This window comes from Patella vulgata, chromosome 4 (assembly GCF_932274485.2).
Source record: "Patella vulgata chromosome 4, xgPatVulg1.2, whole genome shotgun sequence".
Lineage (NCBI taxonomy): Eukaryota > Metazoa > Mollusca > Gastropoda > Patellidae > Patella > Patella vulgata.
This window is the reverse complement of record NC_065882.2, coordinates 20,103,198-20,125,916: the sequence shown is the minus strand read 5'-3', so window position 1 is coordinate 20,125,916 and position 22,719 is coordinate 20,103,198. Positions and strand designations below refer to the sequence as shown.

Genomic DNA, 22,719 nt, shown 5'->3' with positions numbered 1-22,719 from the left:
TACAGCTGTCCTTGTCAGACCCTCCGTCCTGCTGGATAAGCTCTGGGGTATATTGTTTTCGATACATATTTCCACGCTTTGCCCGGCTATCGTGAAGTGATAAAACCAAAGGTATATGCGAATTAACGTAAAGTGTAAGAAAAAGTCTGATTCAAACACAGATCCTATAGTTCAAAATTTCGTTTTATTTGTCTGTACTACACTAGGAACCTGAAGAGTTGTTATATAACCCGCGTTCTGTAAGGCGTGATGGATTAGCCTATGAAACCATCTGTTACCGCGACTTTTTGGCGTCCGATGCACGGAACTGTGGGTAATCTACTAGAAACGTCAACGCTGATTGATTAATCAATCAATGCCTGACGCCATAAGGTCAAAAACCGTTCGTACGACCTCTGACGACACCTGTTACTACATAATATAGATCCGTATTTTAATCAGATTGTGCAAGAATCAAACGTGTTGATGTAATATTATGTATACTGGTTTACCAAGTATCAATGTCGGTACTCGATCTGGCTTACTCTAATAGTTTAAAGAGACCGAAGCCTGGATATTTTTAAATGTAAAATGGTTGGCTTATATAATTTACGATTCAGTCGACATAACAATAAATCAAAAGGAAGCCTATATGAATAAATAAGAAATCAAAGTTTTATACTAATATAATATACACTAGGTTGTTTCGTCAAGAAATATACATTCTCGACTGTTCTAAAATCGGTTTGAGATCTTACACAAAAATACCGATATGAACGAAACAGATACATAACTGATGCCTCTTTTTATCGAAACTCTTGCACTAGAAACCTACCCAATTGGGATACCGAATAAACACAATGCATAACTCACCCTTTCCCCCTTTCAGAGTTTTAGAATAAATGGGACAATGTTCAAATCGAAATCAATGATTATGTGATTTCTCTTGGTGTGTCTTCAAGATGATATTAATACACAAAGGACAGGCGTGAAGTGGGTTTTAAAACTTCATTTTGTGCTACAGCGCATTCTGCTACTTACAGCAAATATTACAATACCTAGGGCATTTCAGACAGTTTGGGTTTGTTTTTTTGTTTTGTTTTTTTTTTTGCTCTGGCGGGGTTAAGTGTGGCGGAATGATCTAACACGTGCGCTGCAGATCATTAGGTCTGTCATTGAGTCAAGTCAGTGACGTTGTTCGTGGTGAAGTTTTAACACGCCAATATGTACTCGAATTGGGAAACACTTTCCTTGCTGTTTCAGGAGATGCCACTGCTAATGATATATATGTGCTCAAATAAAGGAAATGAAATAAAATTTAAATTGCTGTCGTTCTGTTCCGACTGGCCTAATGAAAACGGCTCAAATTTAGGTTCCCTTTAGGGCAATTAGTGGCATGTCTCTACTTGTTCGTCGTATTGGTCTTAAATGTGATAATTATAAAATCCCGTCATATTTTATATTTATCACTGCTTAATAAAAACTTGAGAATCCTAGTGCATGTCTGTAGGTGAGAGATCCGGTCATGATCAAACCCCGTCTATTTTCTACACGCATTACTATCCTCCCCGAGCTATTTTTTTAAACTAATCTTTCTTCCTCTTCATCTGTGTGAAATTTGAAATGAGTCTTGATCAAAACCCCGTGTATTACTATCCTCCCCCAGCTATTTTTTTTTAAATAATCTTTCTTCTTCTTCATCTGTGTGAAATTTGAAATCAGTCTACAATGAAAGTACGCACGGCTAGTAAGTCTGGGAGGGTATTTAAAAGCAAGTTAACAGAGAACTCGTGATCTTGAGTTCGTGTCTGGAATTAATACTCCAAATATCCAGTCTCATATCTTCCAAACTTGGCAGTGCTGTTTAGATTAACTTCGATGGTGTTTCTGATTGAATCTTCACTTGAAGATGGTGTGGCTAGACCGTCCATATAAAATAATCTGTAGCATTATGGAATATATTATATTGTAGTGTAAGATATCCTTCACGCTAGACAAGGTTAAAATATGCCCAGTTTTAATTCCTTCCGCCATTTTAGTTATTTCACCTTATGCCATGGTTTCGTCACTAACCCCTTCGTTGGTGCATGGCGCCTATTGAAAATTTGCCAAAACATCTCTCATTGAGATAGGTAAATGCCTAAATTGTCGCCTTTTCAGTTAGCTTTTGGTGATCTCGAAATTAAAGTACAAAAAAGTAAATTACAGAGGCACCATAGCCGTTTTAGTCCGAAAACACGCTCTTTATTGTTTTAACTACACGAGCTGTGCAATGAACATTTTACTATCTCAATTATCGTCCCACCACAATTTTTATTCATGTCATAGGTACACATCATTTCTAATCATGACAAGTTAGTGACATTGAGTCTAAAGCAGTATAATTTATCATTAATTTGCCTTTTATTATCTCAAAGACGGAACTTACTGTAAACAAACATTATTTTTGTCTACTTACCACCTTCAGAATTTTAAAAGCGTTTTCAAATGTAAGGAGTTTATCCGATTCAATAAAATTGTAGAATATTGTGCAGTGGTTCCAAACGTGGGGCAATTTGAAAACGATGTCAATAAGAAAAAGTTTCACCTGTTCCATTATCACTTTTACACCAAAACAACTTTTGGTACAAATCAATCTGGTTAAAACACAGATCCTATTTCGTTTCGTTTTTATAGTTCAAAATTTCGTTTTACTTGTCTTTACTACCCTTGGATCTGGAAGGGTTGTTATTTAACTCGTGTTCTGAATGGTGTCAGGGATAAGCCAATGAAACGGTCTGTTACGGCGAGCTTTAGGCGTGTTTTGCACGGAACTGTGAGTAATAGTTAATCAAATGTCTGACATCATAGAGTCATATGTCGGTCTTTTGACCCCTGACGTGACCTATCGCTATAACTTGTCAGATCTTCATGCAGCCATCGAAAGTATAAAAAAACGAAACGAAATATAGATCTGTATTTTAATCAGATTGGGTACAAATTACTCCCGAAAACGCCTGTCTCCCCTCCTCCATACATATTATCGTGCATCTGGCGCCACCTCTACGACAATTTGACTACAGGTTTGCACAAGGAAGTTTAACTCTATTATTATTAACTGCGAGTTATCAATTTTCTTTTTAGAAAACTCAATTTTTTTTCATAACAAACGGCACAAAATAATTTGCGATGTTGAGCATGGTACACAAAAGGTTGTGAACCACTGATGTAGTGCTATTGAATGTTTTAAATGAAATGAAATGGGGTTTAACGTCCTACTGTTCTGCTCCTAAACTGGGCTAATGAAGACGGGCATACGCCATACAGTGTGCTGTGAGGGAAATTTTGCCCGGGCAGGGGCGCCAAGGCCTACTCTTATATCAAATTCCAACTGCATTGGGATCTTTTACGTGCACGCCCTTGTGTACATGGGACCTCGGTTTTCCGTCCCATCCAAACGACTAGACAGCTGTCCTTGTCAGGCATCACTGACAAGGGGAAACCACGCCGGAAAATTTGGATGAACTTTCTCAGCCAATGAAGGAATCAAGCACCCAACCTCCAGGCTAGTGAGCCAGCGTCTTACCCACTTAGCCACTGTTTTAAATTCGAGTAAAGACTGGGTGTGGTTATTATTTACAAATAAAGAACAATACTGCTACTTCAATGACAGACAGGTTCCTAATCTTTCAGACAGTTGACAGATGTTATGAGTAATTCTGTGAATATATCCCCATCAAAAATACACAAAATAAGGCAAAAACGTGACGAGATATAATATTTTTAATCTCTTAAATAGCAAAACTTATATAATGAGAAAAATATAAATTACTGGTGATAAGATATTTAACACATCAAATTGGTTATTTTTACTTATATAAATATATATGAGAGAGAGAGAGAGAGAGAGAGAGAGAGAGAGAGAGAGGTGTATATTTTATAATCAGATCATCTGCTATTTACAAAGTGGAATTCTCGAATATGAATGAAGAATTTCATTTAATAAAAAAAAAAAATCTCTGAATTAAAGATGGCTAGATCATCAAATTCTCTAATACCAGTGGAAAATTTCAATTTATAACAAATCTCCATATCAAAGAAGGCTAGGCTCTAAAATAATTTATAACCATGATAATATGTTTTCCAGGCAATAGCAATATATAGCAGATAGAAAATTCATATTGTATATATCTAGACAAAGTTGATTAAGTAATAAGGTGAAACTGTACATATTATTGGATTATTAATTATATGTTTTAGTATTTATTAAATATATAATAAAAGTATTAATATATCAGTATTGCTAATAATTCACATAATATACTACTTTCATTTGAATGTTTCACAGTCAACATTATTAACAAAACTCAAATGAAACATTTCAGTTCTCAACACATATATTCAAATTGCTGTTGAAGGTTATTCCAACTTTCTTTTTGGTATTTTATTATTCGATGTCAAAAACTAATGGAACCTGGTCAATATTTAGTCTATAGGCAATTTATATAGTAATATCAATTCAATAAATTCAACTATTCAGACAGGAATATATAACAATTTCTAAGAAGCACAACTTTTGAAAATGCTAAAATGAACCAAAAATGTTCCAAAAATTGATTATAATGAATTGAATATTTAAATAATTAAATCAGCATAATCGGCAAACACAGTACATAATGTTATTTGATTTCATATCTATAATATATACAAATTAAATATTATTCATTCAGAATCACCAATTATTTATCATATTGCTGTATGCATACATAGTTATTGCATGAATCATTTGACTAGTATAAAAAAAATCAAACATAGAATATTCAATAAAATACAAATTTAACCTTTGAATTCAATTATTTAGAAAATTTACTCAGCCTAAATATTACTTCTAAATTTCTGCACCAATTTTATAAACACAAAAGCATAACAAAAGGGGAAAAAAATTAAATTATTTTTTTAAACTGTACTTATTACAGTAATTATTAGTTTCTTCTTTTTTATGAATTCATTATTTTGAAAAAAAACTAAGAGAAAATTGCACTTATTAAGAATTATACTACAAATCTTAACAATCTTAGATAATTAGCTTTTTGTCATTAAGTTACAGCAAGATGTTTCAGGGACTGCTTCCATAAATAGCCACCCAGATCTACAATTTTAATATAGGCAGTGGTCTGGGTCCAGACTATACATAAAAAATCATTGTGAAATATTCCCAGCCAGATAGTGAAGTACAGGTTGGCAGTGGTGTACAGAGAGGGGGTGACTGCCCAGTCATCTATTCAAAGGGGAATCCAATCAAAGTGTGAAATAATTTTTTTTTCAAATTAAATGTTAACTTTGTTAGATACGCTGATCTACTTAATCTGAATATATAGTTTATTTCATTGGTTTTTACATATTTTCTCATATTTCTGAGCATTAGGCCCTATACTTGAGTCTTGGGGGCATGCAATCACAGAGTTGGCCTCAGGTATCGGCAATCCTCTGCACGCCACTGCATATTAGATTTATTTGTAGGTTGAATAATCATGTGATATTTTTTTATCCTCAAGATCACTTGATAAAGATTTATGAGATATGACAGTAATATTATACATGTATACTTCTTCACATGAAAATTTAATCGATCTTTTGTAATTAATGACTTATTATACTGAAAACAGAAGACTGATCAACCATTTGAATAATTTACTAAATAATCAAGTACTGATTTTAATACAACTCAACTTTTTTGAAAGGGTCCCTGCATATCTAAGGGCCAAAAGATTTTTTTCTCTTAGCTCCATGGGTAAAAAGGTAGGCCTACTATTCAAAAAGTATTATTATCATTATTACAAATCAGATAACTGAATTTAAAGGACAACAGTTAACTTGCAATTAATTTAATAAATATAAGTATGCAGACAGGCATAATGAACATGCACCAAGCTGAACTAAATTGGGTGGGTTTTTTTTGCATGGAATGTTTGTAACTTCTTTTGAAAGTATGCCTTATGTACTTTCAACCAATTTCTTTCTATAAACAAAACTTTTTATCTACAATACATAATATCATAACAAACAAAATATATCCCCAATAATTAACATAACACGAACATATTAACTTTTAAACATGTATTTGATATTGGCATAAAATGAACAGACCTCCATTTTGAAGGAGCCATCTTGTATTTGATTCACAAAACGAACTGGCCAATATCTTAATTAATTGAAGTCTGTAAAGCCCTGTACCCAACCAGGGACATGCGTCTGCTTTTACAAGTTATCAACACAGATCTCTGTACTCCCATCATATCATTTAGGATTTATCGGAACCCTTATCTGAGCCCTTATCCGAATATTTATCAAAACTTCCTGAACTTATCTTCTTGGAGAATATTGATTTTTTGAAAATAGACGATGATTTAGATGGAACAGTCCCATTTGTATCTCCAGACGGGTGAGTGTATTGTATTAGGTAGTTGTAAATATTGGGTAGGGATTTATCGTCACTTCCTGAACGACGCCCATATAAGGACAACATGTAATTACCAGATTTGACAAAGTTTACATTTAATTTAACGTTGCCGTCTTCCCGTTTCATGGTACAATACTCGCGATAATCCTCATCAGGTTCACGGTTAAACTGGTATGACAGATAAACATGCTCGGGTACGTATATCTCGATGCAAATTTTCGTAGTGTCCGTTATTCTCATCTTAGCCTCTTTATGAGACAACAATTTCATGCCAAGATCTTCAAAGTGAGCTGTTGGTCCCCATTTGCTACGGTTGGATAAATTTGGGCTAATTTTTGGTATATCCATAGGTGATGAGACCTTGATGCAGTTAATCAAATATTTACAAGCATGGGATAGAGTACTTCCTTCCGTGGCTCCCTTTGGCCTGGCGTAAAGATCTATACCATACTGACCAGGTTGAGGTAAAGAAGCAGACACGGTTAGTACTTGACCTTCTGCTATAAGATGGATGAAAGGTTCCAGAACATAATCTTCTACTTGATTCATTCGCAGTTTGGCAACAAATTGCAATGGTCTTGGAATCTGGAATCGAATCACAAACTTATCTTCCACTGTCAGCATGCCTGCCTTGATTATCTCTAAATGTTCTGGTTTCTCAACTCCATTTGGACTTGTGGGAAGAATGGGTATGAGGCCAAAATGACGGAAGGCTTTCTTTGGTCCCCATTCTCCAGCAGCACAATTAGGTAAAGCATGCATTTTACCTACTAAACTACTACAAGTCACTTTAAATTTACAGGCACATTTCAATCGGAATGGCGCCAGGTTGGAATTATTATCTTCAATACAGCGATTTGTTTCATCGATTTTGTTTGCGAAAACTTCAAAGAAATACTCAGCAACAGTAGGAACATGAATACTAAACGTTACTTGATTATCCACCATAGCTTGAAAAACAAATCTTTCTAAATTAGCACCACGATATGTTAAGTCATTTCTACGTTCTTTATCAGCAAAACGTAACTGGTAGAAAAACACCAGATCATTTTCATAATGTTCTGGAATTCTAAGAGATATCTTAATTCCTCCCTTTTCACCGGTTTCCAGTACAGCAGACTTGTGTTGATCAAACTGCATTCCGTAATGGAAGAATACAGATCGCACAAACGGTAAAGCTTCAAAATCATCGAGGGTAAGAGGACAATCAAGTAGTTGCCATTTAGCATCATGTGGCCAGAATTCTTGGATGAATTCATCTGGATCTGTGAGGAAGTAATGTTCATCGTATTGATATCGTATCTGATCTCGTCTCTTGACCTTATCTCGCTCTTTATCTTTATTCATCACCAAATGTCTGAAATTACAGAATAATCATAAGCCAGTTAGCATAGAAATACAAGCAACTATTATTTACAGAGTGTGGTCATTTTTACTCCAACTTAAACACAGCGTCTACATTGGATCTCGAATGTTAACAAATTTTCAATTGGTCATCAAACCATATTTTGGATCAATTTTTCATTTAGAGATTCAACTTTTACAATATTGTGGTTTGCCTAGGGATTAACAAAACCCTAAACTAAACATCAAGGAAATATGTAAAACTTTATACTGTCTGGAAGAACAGAAAGACATAGTATAAATGGCTTGTAACAGAGAAATATCAATAAACAAGAGAGAGAGAGAGAGAGAGAGAGAAATGGGGTTTAACGTCCACTCGACACAAACTAGGTCATTTCGGGACCAACACATGGTTAAATTTTATTTCAATAATTCGCTTGTGCGTAGGGGTCTTTAGCAGTGGGAGGAAACCGGAGGACCCAGAGAAAACCCACGAGGTTGGACAGGCGACCCTAATCCTTGTCACGTTCAACTGGGGATTCGAAACCAAGCCAGTTGACTCAATGACAGGCCTCATGATACAGTGCGCACGTGCTAACCATTCGGCCATCCAACCCCCCTAAACATCAAGCACTTTAAATACTTGGTTGAAATGAAATGAAATGGGGTTTAACGTCCTACTGTTCTGCTCCTAAAATGTACATTGATTTCACATTGTCATCGTTATGTGTGTCTAAGACAAATCAGTAATTATTCTTTTATCTTTTTAGTACAGTTTATTTCATTCTTCAAGGGTTTTTTATACTTGGATGTGCTTAATTACATAAAAACAGCACATATTTTTTTTTTTTACTTTTGAAATATAATCGTTTGAACAATCTTATTTGTTGTGCCTTTAAAGAAATTAGTGTAGAAAATATCTCACCTAGCTCCCCAGTTACACTGTATGAGTCGCCAATCACCATCAATTAAAACACAATTCCATGTGTTCTGAAATGTCTCTGGTGTTATTTTCATACCAGGTTCATAGCCCACACTTTTAGAATGCCCTTTAATCTCAACACAGTGTAAACCAGCATAACTGTAATCAAAGCACAAAAAAAAAATACTTTAGTAGCGATACAAAATGTGCAAGTAATGGAGGCAGGGGAGAGAGTGTAATGTCCAGTGGAAGGAAACCAGAATCTGGGAGAACAGCCACCGTGTTAACCAAGCATACCTGTTTTTGTCATGTACAAGCCTGGAATCAAACAAAGGTGTATTGAAAACAGATGCTACAGCATATACATTACACCATCAGTGTTGAAACTTCCATAAGAATAATATTTTAGGTGAAAAATCTTTCATAATAAATTAATAAGTTATAAAATAGAAAATCCTTAAGCAGTGAACAATTTGCCGAAAATCAAAAGGAACATGATGTTTGCGCAAAGAGTTATCTCCCTTGACACATCACTTCCCCCTTAATCTTGTATTTAGCTTTCAAATGTTATGTCCTCCCTATATTTGGACATCCTGGACATGTCTCTACCAAGTAGACGAGAGAATAAAGCAAGGCAGAAAGTGAAGCCAGTAATAAATAATATGAAGGATTACCTGCAGAGTCTCATAAATAAAACATGATATGTCTCAGTTCCATATTTAATACCACGTAATAGTCCCATAGGAGTATCAGTTACTAGAGATTCATCAAACTCCATTACATTTAAATCTTTTACAGTAATCCAACGATAAATAGCTCTGAAATATAACAAGTTGATTAAATTAGTTGTTATTTTCATTGAAATTAAAGAGCATATATAGCTCATGATATCCAATATTTAAAGATACATTATGGGAGACTAGATAAAGGGCTGGCAGTTTTCACTATAATACATGTATTTAAAAACTAGATAATGTAAAGGGTACTTGATGAAAATTTCAATCAAATTGATCCACTCTGAACTGAGAATTTAATGATTGAATTTTTGGCCTAATCTCGATCATCATTACTAAAGTCGGTACGATAAAAACATAGTCTTGATTATCCATTTCTTGATTTAATCATGAATGGAAGTCGAACAGCAGATCGGAACCTAATACAATAAACATCGCAGGCTAGCAATGACATCGAGAGTTGATTATGGTCTGGATAAGTTAATGTCCAAAGAAAGACCTGCAATAGGCAGATTTAGCTCTTGCATAATGTATGTTTAAGAGAATGAACATTTTAAAATCAGTTATGTATATCACCGAACATAACTGATTAGAAATTACAATAAAAATGTTAAAAAGTGAATGTAAATCAGTATATATAGGCTACATGTGCTTTTCCTCCCATTTCCTGCTATTATAAGATTCAAAGAACAGAGCTACTGGTATATGTATGGTTTTAACATTGTGTTTACTCTGAGGAGGACATGTTTTTACCTTAACATTGACCTAAATTGAAAAGAATTTGAGGTACATGTATGATTATTACTGCTAGAATAATAATGATAACTATTTATTTACCTAGCTTTTTCTAGATCTGTTATTAGATTCTCTGTAAGTTGTTGAGTTAATTCTGTATGAGTTTCTTGTTCTGTTTCTGCAACCTACAATAATAATTATATCAAATTGCAATCCCTTTATAATTAGTTTCATTTAGTGGGAACTAACAAGGTAAAAAGAAACAGTACTTTGAAATTGCGATTTCTATTCCATTTTCATTCTTCTCAAAACTCCAACAAAGCATCAAAGCTCTGTGGGTTTTCATGAAGGTAACATAGTGTAATTATTATTCTTTTCAGTTAACTGTGCAATAAGGAAGAATCATATATTACTCAGTGTTGAGAATTTAGTCAGTACCGGTTTTAGCCATACTTGCTTATGAGACAATGTCAAACCATAACACGAAACTGTGACACCCCACACAATTCTAAATGTCTGGAGTTCTTTTTAATATTAAACTTACCCTTATCACTTGTTCATCAATATCATCAAAGATACTTATATTATCATACAGATCCTTTTTACGACATGACGGTGGGTGTGGTGCTGGAGGTTCTATAACGGCAGGTTTCTGTAGGACTTCTATAGCATCCTGTAAAGCTTCTATAGGGTCGCCATCTTTTAATCCACCCACGATATCTAATCCATTTTTCTTTCCCAGTGTAGCATAAAAAACTGGATCTTTTTGCTGAATTATATAATATAGCAAGGGGATCATCATTTTGAGACGAACAGCTAGATGGTTATATTTTAGTCACTATGGTTACATGTCCAATGCAAGACAAAAGAATTTTGATCAGCTGATGAAAATGTTGATGTTCAAATTCTCTTTCTCAAAATTCCTTATTATCAAAGGATCTCTTTTGCATATTACATATTTTTGCACAGTATTTCATATCTATGACATGCTATCTGACGAGTGTGAACTGGGCTTCAACCATCCGAAAGATATTTCTAGCCAATAAACCCAGTATAGTCTAGTAACCCCACATACTCATAAGATAGATTATCACAACGCCTTATCCTAAGATCAATATGAAACCTTAGTTTCAGTAATCCGATTGAATTCTTTAAAGATTATTAACCATCAAAATTTAACATTCACAGTTGAATGCACTTAAGTTTTGTTCAATGAACTGGGTCCAAAGCGCTACTCATCTTCATGTTATTCTTGATCTTGGGGGAGACATTCTTGAAAAAAAGCCTAGGCTATGAAACTTGACACGCTTGTTTCTGGAACAATTGCACATTGATTGACAGACTTCGTGTTTGGATATGATGTCACAATTCCAAGATGGCTTCTGGTCCATATAGTCCGCTTGTACATGTTTTTGGGTTGTTGCGGTACTAGTATCTGAAATGGTATTTTTTTTTGTTTAGGAGGGAAGTTGTAATATTCAAATAAAGACTGATAAAACTTACAGCTAATTCTGTTTCTTTTTCTAATTCCTTTACAATTTCTTGTTTTAATTCTTCCTGTTTGGTTGCCAGTAATTTTAACATCTGTGTACTCTGTTTCTTCACCATTTCAGATGTTGCCCTTTGACCTTTTTCACGTAACCTTAATGTCATTGTTTTCTTTTTCTTATCTCGTTTCATTGTCATGGTATTCTCTAGAGATTTTTTCTCATTTTCAAATTGAATAGTCATCAACTGTAAATATAATGAACAAATGAACCAATTTAGTCTAAATCAAATTCCTTCCAATGAATAATGAAATGAAATGGAGTTTAACGTCCTACTGTTCTGCTCCCAACCTGGGCTAATGAAGCAGGCATACGCCATACAGTGTGCTATGAGGGAAATTTTGCCCGGGCAGCGGCACTACGGCCTACTCTTATATCGAATTCCCCCTTCCAATGAATAATGAATGGATAAATAGTTTTAGATTTCATTTTGAGCTAACATAAGGGGGAGGGGGGGATTTTTACACAGGCAGTGGTATTTGTTTGAAATCATCTTACATTTACTGCCAATGTATGCACAAACCATGTTTTTCGAATTGTTGACTCTTGAGAAAAATTTTCAAATTACTGAGGACCAGTGTAACTACACATAGTTTATTCAGTAAAATTTCCATTATTAGGGCCATTATGCGATCACTTTTCTTGTATCTTTGAGAAACCTGAACATGGTTTTAATCAGGAAAATCTAATTATGGAACAAATATGAATCAAAAAGCCACCAAACAGAACAAATTTCTATTTTTAGTGTTTTTATTCATAACTGATGACGATAATTTAACATAAGACCACATAAGATTGTGAAAGTTTATTAAAGATACATTATTTAAGAGTTTAATAAAGAGTTGGTCATTCTTGCTATAATAATTCAAAAAATAGATGATGAAAAAAGAAAATATAGAAAATTTCATTCAAATTACTTCATTCTCAGCCAAGTTATCATTGTAGTTTTGACAAGATGCATTCACAGTGGTAACCAGGGCACTGGTTAATCAGGACTTAGCCTCGCTTCCCCATTTTTAAATTAAATTTTTAAATGGCGAACCGTTTTAATCTAGTTAAAATCTCGAGTATCCGATGCCATCGAGAGTCGATTATGGTCTTGTTTTGTTAATAAATGTCTAATTAAGAGTTTATATAACATTTCACGCCTAAAGAAAGACCTGCAATAGGCAGATTTAGCTCTTGCATAGTGTATGTTTAAGGGAATTTTAATTGTATGCTGCATTATTCACACAGACTATAGATCTAGGTGTTGTCATGCCCTTCAATCATATACCATAACAAGGTAGTACCCACTAAAATACATGTAGCTTCGCCCTTTCATAAATTTCATACATTTTAGTGTCGCAACACCCAGTTTTTAATATACACCCTGTGTGCACTCAAACGGATAAGACTTTATGAAAAAAAAAGATGGTCCACCTATTTCTATATTCTAAACATATGATAAATATCAATGAGTCACTGGAATCAACTTTCAAAACAGTTCTAGACACCTTTTTTTCCAAACACAACACTAATTTAAAAACAATATAAAGAAATTTGGTCAATTGACAAAAACATTTTCAGCTTTTGAACATCATATTCAATGATCCTCTAGTATTGATATTATTGAGAGAGAAATGGGGTTAAATGTCCACTCGCTACAAACATAGTTGTTTCGGGCCTAACATATACAGTACAATTTCATTTCAATAATTTGGGAGGAAACCGGCGGACTCGGGTACAAGCTTTGGATTGAAACAATGCAACTTGACTCAGTGACAGATCTTATGATCTAAAGTGCATGTGTTAGACCACCGACTCCCCATGTCATTAAAGTATACATTAATTAAACTTAGTAGAGAGAGAGAGAGAGAGAGAGAGAGAGAGATCGGGTTTAATGTCCATTCGACACAAACTAGGTCATTTCGGGACCAACACATGGTTCAATTTTATATCAATAATTCGCTTGCGTGTAGGGGTCTTTAGCAGTGGGAGGAAACCCCGAGGACCCAGAGAAAACCCATGAGGTTGGGCAGGCAACCCTACTCCTTGTCACGTACATTCACCCGGGAATGAAAACCATGCCAGTTGACTAAATGACAGACCTTATGATACAACTCGCACGTGCTAACCATTCGGCCATCCCCCGCCCCCCCCCCTTAAACTTAGCACTTGAACAGGAGAATATTATAATTTTTCTGAAACTTAAATCATTAACCATTTTTTTTGTTGGGATATACAAATAGATGGACCACCTCATTTTAGTTTTTCAATTTATAATATCCCTAAAAGTTAGAAAACAGACATTTGAGTCATCATTACTTATCAGAAATCTAGTTAGCCTAAATGATTTATAAACTGTTTCTCTTTTTTCTTCAAGTTTATTGAGCAATGTTTATCTTTATAAAGAAAGTATCATCTCTATCTAAAGGTAGGTCAATTGCCAGCAGGTATATAAACTATATGTAAAGATTATTTTATGTCACCTTTTTATATTATATTATATTATTACATTATGTACGTTTACTTAGCACAAAAACTGCTTAACATGTGTATAAAGTAGTTTCTATTTAGACAATGTTTTATGGCAATAAAATTCTATATGCGAAGATTTATACGTGGGTTGAGAACTAATAAATTCATGAAAAATTTGATATTATTATTATTAAATATGATAAATAAATGTTGCTGCTAAAGAATGTGGGTGGGTGAAAATGTTTTTTTAAAAGCTAAATTTATTTCAGAATTTAAGAAATACATATGTTGCATCTTTAAATTTCATAATTGAAGGATTATACAGAGTTTAAGACAATACATGTACCAAAAGAATATTTGCTCCTATTATTAAAATTGATTAATCAATACACTTCACTTTACTTTCTATTAATATCATGTCACCATTGTTACGATTTGTAGATTTGTAAAATTTATGAACATGATTGTAATTCTATGTCAATAAAAGCCTACCCATAATTAACACTGAATTGGGGAATATGGGAGCTACACGTATATAGGGGTAGGCATTGGGGAGAAACGATACCATACGAGACCGATATGATCTTACCATGTAAAAATGTGGACAAAAACACTATATTTTCAAATATAATATTACAGCAAAATATCAGAGTGGTGGAATATAGGTACATCAAGACTATTTAAAGTAAAGCAAAAGGTGATATATACCTTTCTGTCACTATCTTTTAATTTCTTCTTCTTTTTATCTGTCTCTCTTTCAAATTTCTCAGTAAGTTCTTTTAATCGTTGTTCCCATTCTCTGTTGATTTCTTCCGATATTTCTTTACTATTCTCATTTCTTTCTCTTGTCATTTTCTCGAACAATTCATCTTCTTCTTTCTTCAGCTGACTTTCTAATTCTTTTTGAGCATTTAACAGCTGATCTCGTTTCTTCGCCTGTAATATAAATCATGTGATAGAATTAATTTGCAGGGTTTACTTGAAACAATCGGAAAATATTTGTTTGTGGGAATAGTAAACTGGTTGTTTATTTGGTTTCAATGAAAATTCAAACCTTTGAAATCGTCAAAATAAACTGCAGTGTCTCTAAATCGATAAAATCAATGACCTTGTGGTGCGTTTTACCAGATTTGTTATCTTAAATACAACAAAGGTAATTTCATCAAATAAATGTAGAGCATTACAATCACATAAATGTGGTGCATCAAGTTTTATAAGGGAAAACTGCAAATAGCTTTAATTTGTATTCAAAGTCGGCAAGAAGCAAGTGCATTTCATTGTTAACATAACAAGATTGAATTTTGTTGTCAAGAAATTTCAGAAAAAGCATGATGTGTTTTTCAAAAAAGCATGTAGGCAGACAAACATCAAATAAAAAACATGGATAACAATTACTCTGGTTTATTTCACTGGGACGTTTCAACAACATTTCACAAGTCGTTTTATTTGATTATACGCCAATTACAAAATGCCATTCAAAGAAAGACCTATATCATCTTATTTTCAATCTTGTATTTCAATACATTTATGGGAGGTCATAAAAGATTAACAGATCAGTACGATACATCTTGTTAACCAGGAGGTCCCCATTGTTGTCTGAGAAATTAACTCAGGATTCTTTAGCCTTGTTTCCCTTCGTCAGTTTGGATGGGATGAGAAACCATGGTCCTGTGTATTCCATTGGCAGCATGTTATAGATCCCCTGACTGTTGCAATTTGAAATAAAGAGTAAGTTATAGTGCCACTGTTCTAGCGAAATTTCCCTTATAGCACATATGCCAGTCTTCATTAGCCTTGTTCGTAAAGAAAAAAATGACACCAAACTCCATTTTATTTCTACATAACTCGCCAATTATGGTAGGTTGATAGTTATTTGTCTTTAGTATGACAGCAATGACAATATTAAACAAATGGCTGTCATGAATAACGAGAAAAATATATTCAAATATTTAGTCAACAAGGAGTTGAGGTCAATTACACAATCCTACATGTACAGATTACATGATATATAACCATTATTATTACTTGAAATGTTGATCTTTTTTGTGTATGTGAGCCTGGAAAGTGTGTAGATATTACTTTAAAGATGTAGTCACACAAAAGTATTTATTTCCAATAAAGAGAGAGAGAGAGAGAAATGGGGTTTAACATCCACTCGACACAAACTAGGTCATTTCGGGACTAACATATGGTTTAATTTTATTTCAATAATTCGCTTGCGCGTGGGGTCTTTAGCAGTGGGAGGTAACCGGAGGACCCGGAGAAAACCCACGAGGTTGGACATTTCCAATAAAAGTATGGCAAATTTGGTACACATAGATAGTAGAGACAGCCTATCTTATTACCCAAACCAGTTTAAAAAAATAGACTATAAAGTTTTATGAACTGTTATTCTTAACACTAAAATTTGAAGAGCTTATCCCTTTTTAAAAGAATTTTATTTATGAAAAAAAATGCTCTGTTGGCATCCATGACCAAATATGCACAAAACTATCCCCAAAGCCATAAATGGTGTGTTCAAGTTTGGTAACCCATACCTAAACGATTTGCAAACAGGTATAAAATGGGCACATAAAACTTGTGTTGAACATAAATTAAATGTTACCTATCTTGTTGATCGAGTAAAACAACAATTATATCGTCATCAAGAGGTTGTTTATCATTATTGTCACATCCAACAATACAGACATGATTTATTAGTTTTACAGTGCAGAGGTCAAAACAACCTGATTTTAATTTCTCATAAAAATGTCAGGCATTTTAAACCTTTTAAATTATTAGATTTGTCAGTAGTCCTATTTATTCAATAATGCCTTGTTCAGTTTACTTCAACTGTTGCCGACACTGTCTGGAGCTGTTGTAATACTGTAGTTTTGCAGACATACGAAAAGTTTTATGGCCTTATGTAACTTACATAACAAGTAATTGTACTGTTACTTATAATGTACATTTAGCATATAAGTAAAATTTACAATTCAGATTTATTCTCGATAAGAATCACAATATATTAGTATCATCGCCTATTTTATTGTTTAGTAATACTCAAGTGTTAATACCCCAAAACTGCATGTCACCAAATCACGTAATCCATGTCAATTTATTCCACCCATGAAAACTATTCAGTAAAAATACTTATGTTAAAGGTTTTTTTGACTTTTGATTGCACAAATAAAACAATTCATCAGTGCGGTGTAAATGTTTAGTGGTGGCACAGGGCCAACTACCTGATTATAGGGTCTGGTGGTAATGAAGACGGGCATACACTATACATGTACAGTGTGCTATGAGGAAAATTTTGCCTGGACAGCGGCTTTACTCTTATATTGAATTCCAACTGTCAAGGATCTTTTACGTGCATGCCCATCTGGACGACCAGACAGCTGTCCTTGTCAGGCCCTCCATCCGGCATCATTGACAAGGGGAAACACACTGGAAAATCAGGATGTATTTTCTCGACCTCCAGGCTAGCGAGCCAGCGTCTTCCTCACTTGGCCACCGTGGCTTCTTCAATCTAAGTAAAGAAGCTTGTACAAGAAATGAAATGAAATGGGGTTTAACATCCTACATGTACCACAACTGGGCTAATGAAGATTGGGTTTGTACAACAAAGTTAATAGCAAATATACCAAATTCAAAAAACCTTAAAGGGACTATCCCGATTTGAACAGAGTCTCAAAAATAAATGTCGGAGTACGTATAAATTTTCAGCACCAAAATATTGAGGAATGGTGTATTTACCTTGTCTCAAAATTTCAGCTCAAAATATTGAGTCGTTTGGACGTGAACATCAAAACTGCTTATTCGGACACGTAACCCTTTTACGATTTTGGGTCAATTTTTTCGTTGGGTGACCTGATAATCGATTCCCGTTCCTTGAGAGGTCTATACAGTGAATGACCCATGTGCTGTACTTGATAACGGAAGGTAAATTTCACCTACACATTATTTTTATAAAATAAAAGTCTGGTTTTATCCAGACACCGCCTAATACAGCTTGGGACACTGGTCTCCATTTCCAGATGAAGACTGGCGGGTTTAAGTTGTTTGAAAACGTATCACAAATATTGAGTTAGTTGCTCGGCCCTTAGGTTGAGGATTCTAAGGGATTTTAACACAAAATTAAGCAGTTTTATTCTCCAGAAAATTATCGGGATTGGCCCTTTAATGTTAAGGCTGACAAGTGTCGACTCCCTCAGCCCTTAACTCTGCACACCACTGCAATTCATTGGATGTCTAATGTGTAATATATCTATAAAAAATGACAATGTATATCTATATATAAACTCTGTATAAAAATAGGGTGTGAGAACCAACGATCCTCGAAACCACCTTTCATTAATAGATTAAACATTACTATATTGACAATACAACTTTTAAATGAACCTCATAAATACCTAATAGTGTGGGAGTTATTGTATAATAGATTCTCAAAATTGATTGCTGACTATTCTAAATGTATTATAAGCATTTAAACAGGCTTCAACACACAGCTAGTCCTTTTTCAAACATTTAAAGAAAATTAAAGTGATATTCTCCTAAAGAATAAAAGATGATCATAGTCGATTGTCTGCTTTTTATCACCCTCACATTCTTAACAAATGACAACTGACAAACATGTGAAAATGGCAGTTTGAATCTACATAATTTATTGTGTGTATAGAATGTAAGCTGAGGAATGAAAATAGAAACCAGTGAACAGTTATATATAACCATCCAGCTTTTAAGATCTTGACATTTATGTTTATAGATTTAATGCACAAGATAATAAAACATTTGGTGCATAACCTTAAGAATTTATATCCCATTTCATTACTACCTAATGAAGAAACTCAAGAATGTCATTTGTTTTAAATTAGTTCCAAAGTGGCTCAGTGCGTAAGACTTTGCCTCGCTAACAGGGTCTGGCAAGGGACAACGTATAGTTGTTAGGATGGAATGAAAAATCGAGGTCCTGTTGACACATTGGAATGCACGTAAAAGATTCCTTGACAGTTGGAATTTAATGTAAGAGTATTGTCGGGACCAAATTTGTCTCATAGCATGTACTGCATGCTGACATATGCCAGTCTTCATTAGCCCAGTCAGTGAAGAACAGTAGGACTTTAAACTCCATTTCATATCATTTCATTATCTAATGAAGAAACTGAAGATGTCAAAAGTTTCAAACTAGTTCCATTTAACATGATGTCATTTGTATTCACATACAATAACGCACCCAGTAGAAATATTCCGACACTTTCATGTAATTTGATTTTTTTTATTTATCATCATTTACCAGTATCTCTCTCCCACTTAGCAAACTCATTTGTGTTTCATTCCTGTATTAGATTTGTTTAAACCAAAAAGCCTGATATTTTTTTTTTTATTTCAAAACTAAAACAAACTAAATTGATTGTATATCTTAATTAAAATTTGATGTACAAGTATTTGAAATATTCTGACTGCTATATTCGAGCTCAGTGGCTGAGTGACTATGACACTGACTCGCTAGCCGGGAGGTCTCGGGTATGCTCCTGGTGTTGGCCGAGAAAGTTCCTCAGGGTTTTACCCTTGTGATTTCCCCTTGTCAGTGGAGCATGTGGGAGGGTATGATCCCTTGTCAGTGGAGCATGTGGGAGGGTATGATCCCTTGTCAGTGGAGCATGTGGGAGGGTATGATCCCTTGACAGTTGAAATTTGATGCAAGAGTAGGCTGTATCAGTGCTGTCTGGGCAAAATCAATACAGTCGGTGCAAAAAAGTAGGAGGTTAAACCCCCATTTTATTTCATTTTTGACTGGTATAAAACATAAAGCACCATACAAAATATATATATATTTATATTATATTTATATATATCTAAAGTGCTTTCAAACTCAATGACTACAATTCTCATGTCAGATTCAATGAAGTCATCTTCGTGGGTATGAAGCAGATAATTTCTTGTACTCTCTGTCTAGACCCAACAATTTTTCAAATATCTAATATTTCACAGCTTTATAATCCATGCTAAAATGTACTCAAATAGATAATTAAGGAAACAAAATCAAAAAAATCTCCCAGCTTAGATTCCATCAGATTAGCCAAAAATAGGTGGCACTGGTTTGTTTATATCATCTGCATAGAATGCCAAATGTTTGAAAATACTGAATGGTATTTGAACATTTTTGACGAATTATAAATCCCTTAATAAAGAGCATAGAGAGAGAGAGAGAGAAATGGGTTTAACGTTCATTTGACACAAACTAGGTCATTTCGGGACTAACATATGGTTAATTTTTTATTTCAATAATTCGCTTGCACGTAGGGGTCTTTAGCAGTGGGAGGAAATCCGGAGGACCCGGAGATAACCCATGAGTTTGGACAGGCGACCCTACTCCTTAATTGTCACGTACAACCAGGGATTCGAAACCACGCCAGTTGACTCAATGACATGCCTTATGATACAGCGCGCACATGCTAACCATTCAGCCATCCAACCCCCAAAGAGCATAGACTTTGGCATACTTTTTAACTTAACAGAAATAAAATGTTAACTAAATAAATAAATGGATTATAAATAAATGTTTGGGGTGTGAGATACTGATCTTTATGACCAAATTTATTAAGAAATTTAACAGTCAATTCTTAATAATCCTGGTAAACCTCATAAAAAAAACCTGGTAGGGCTATATAACTTGACCAACATGTATTTCCAAAAATCTTATGGATATCTTTATTCAAGTGATCTAAAATTGGCTAAAATGATGTTTACATGAAGATGGCCAATAATTAGATAAAAGGCTAAATCTTGTAGCATGGACAATGGTGGGCAGTATGTTCTAGTGAAACTAGGTCACATAAAACGTAAGATTAATAGAATATAGAATTAACCTTATTTTCCTTACAAAATGTGATTTGAGATTAAACAAATATATATGTATGTACAGTGTATGCGTACATTGGGAATGTATAGTCACAATTTCTTTACACTGAAAGGTAAGCTGCTCTATTCAAACTATTGGGACATGTCGGCTAGGAAAATCATGTACAGGATCTAATCACGCCTTCAATATATTGTATATAGGATAATAAAATACATAAATATACACCAACTCAACATAATTGTCTGTGTAATATACATTAATACTTATAAATAGTATATGAAATCATTTTTAGTCAATAATTTTATACAAGTTTAGGCACATGTACCATTAATATAGTTTGATTGTATTTACATGTAACACCAGGCTGTGACTGAAATTTCGCCCCCTACATGTATTTCAAATTCCATCTTTCAACAGCCCTTTTATGTGCATGTCGCTGGCTACACGTAACCTTGGTTTTCATACCATCCGAAATGGGGAAACCATGCTAGAAAATCCCAGAGAACTTTTTCTGCCAACACTGAGATGGAACCCTGGTCCTGCCAATCATTAAATTACAACTGCCAAGGTTTTTCTTTTTAATGTATCTGCCAATATGTATACAGGACATCATCTTTTCGGCCCATCCGAAATAAGGCATAAATTCTATTGTCCTGGTAGGGCTTTTTCTTTTCCAACTTCGCTGCTTGTCTCCATTAGAAAATTTTAAAGAGAGAGAGAGAGAGAGAGAGAGAGAGAAATGGGGTTTAACATCCACTCGACACAAACTAGGTCATTTCGGGACTAACATATGGTTTAATTTTATTTAAATAATTCGCTTGCGCGTAGGGGTCAACAGTGGGAGGAAACCGGAGGACCCGGAGAAAACCCACGAGGTTGGACAGGCGACCCTAATCCTTGTCATGTACAACCAGGGATTCGAAACCACGCCAGTTGACTCAATGACAGGCCTTATGATACAGAACGCACTTGCTAACCATTCGCCCCCCCCCCCCCCCCGGAAATTTTAAATGAACTGAATTATATGTACATGTAATAGTATAATGGCTATTGACATCAGCTCCATTACAACCCACAAATAGAGACCAGGCACTTAAGATTTGTTCAGGTTGTTGTTACATGTCTGGGTTAGAAGATACAGATTAAAGGGGGATTATCTATGTCAAATAAGGACGTTCATGTACATGTATATATTATCTTGTCTAATTGAAATGAACATTTATTTAAAGCCAATGTCAGTTAACATTATTTGTGGTTGTTTAACAAGCTCAAATAATCAATAAACGAGACATGCTAAATCTTCAATGACTTTCGTAAAATACAACTTTAAACATTACCTGTGTCAATACAACCATGACTTCATCCTGGTTTATGTCACGCATGACTGGAAATTTGTTGGAAAACCCTTTTTTTTATTGCCCCATCATTTCGTACACTGATAATTATCATTTGGGGGGAGGGGGGAATGGGGTTTAACTTCCACTCAATACAAACTAGATCATTTTGGGACTAACATGTGGAAACATTTTATTTCAATGCTTCATTTGCACATAGGTGTTGTTACGGTGTTGGTGGAAACCGTAGTACTAAGAGAAAAACCACACGGTCAAACAGGCGACTTTATTCCTTGTCAACTAGAAATGGTGGATCTAAACCACACTTCTTGATTTAATGACATACCTCATGACCCAAACATTCGGCCAACCAACCAACCT

The 22,719-nt window shown here is 34.5% G+C and overlaps 1 protein-coding gene across 1 annotated transcript in view; it reads right to left on the bottom strand.

Moving 5' to 3' along the window:
* Positions 1-3,723: 3,723 nt before the first annotated feature.
* Positions 3,724-22,719, bottom strand: part of LOC126817440 (hillarin) — a 42,305-nt gene continuing 23,309 nt past the window's right edge. Inside the window, exons 3-9 of the mRNA XM_050544417.2 lie at positions 14,869-15,096; positions 11,657-11,887; positions 10,698-10,922; positions 10,256-10,338; positions 9,359-9,502; positions 8,688-8,843; positions 3,724-7,775 (exon numbers count right to left, since the gene is read on the bottom strand). Of these exons, the coding sequence (XP_050400374.1) occupies positions 6,260-7,775; positions 8,688-8,843; positions 9,359-9,502; positions 10,256-10,338; positions 10,698-10,922; positions 11,657-11,887; positions 14,869-15,096 (2,583 nt within the window). The 3' untranslated portion in view covers positions 3,724-6,259. The remainder of the gene's footprint in view (positions 7,776-8,687; positions 8,844-9,358; positions 9,503-10,255; positions 10,339-10,697; positions 10,923-11,656; positions 11,888-14,868; positions 15,097-22,719) is intronic.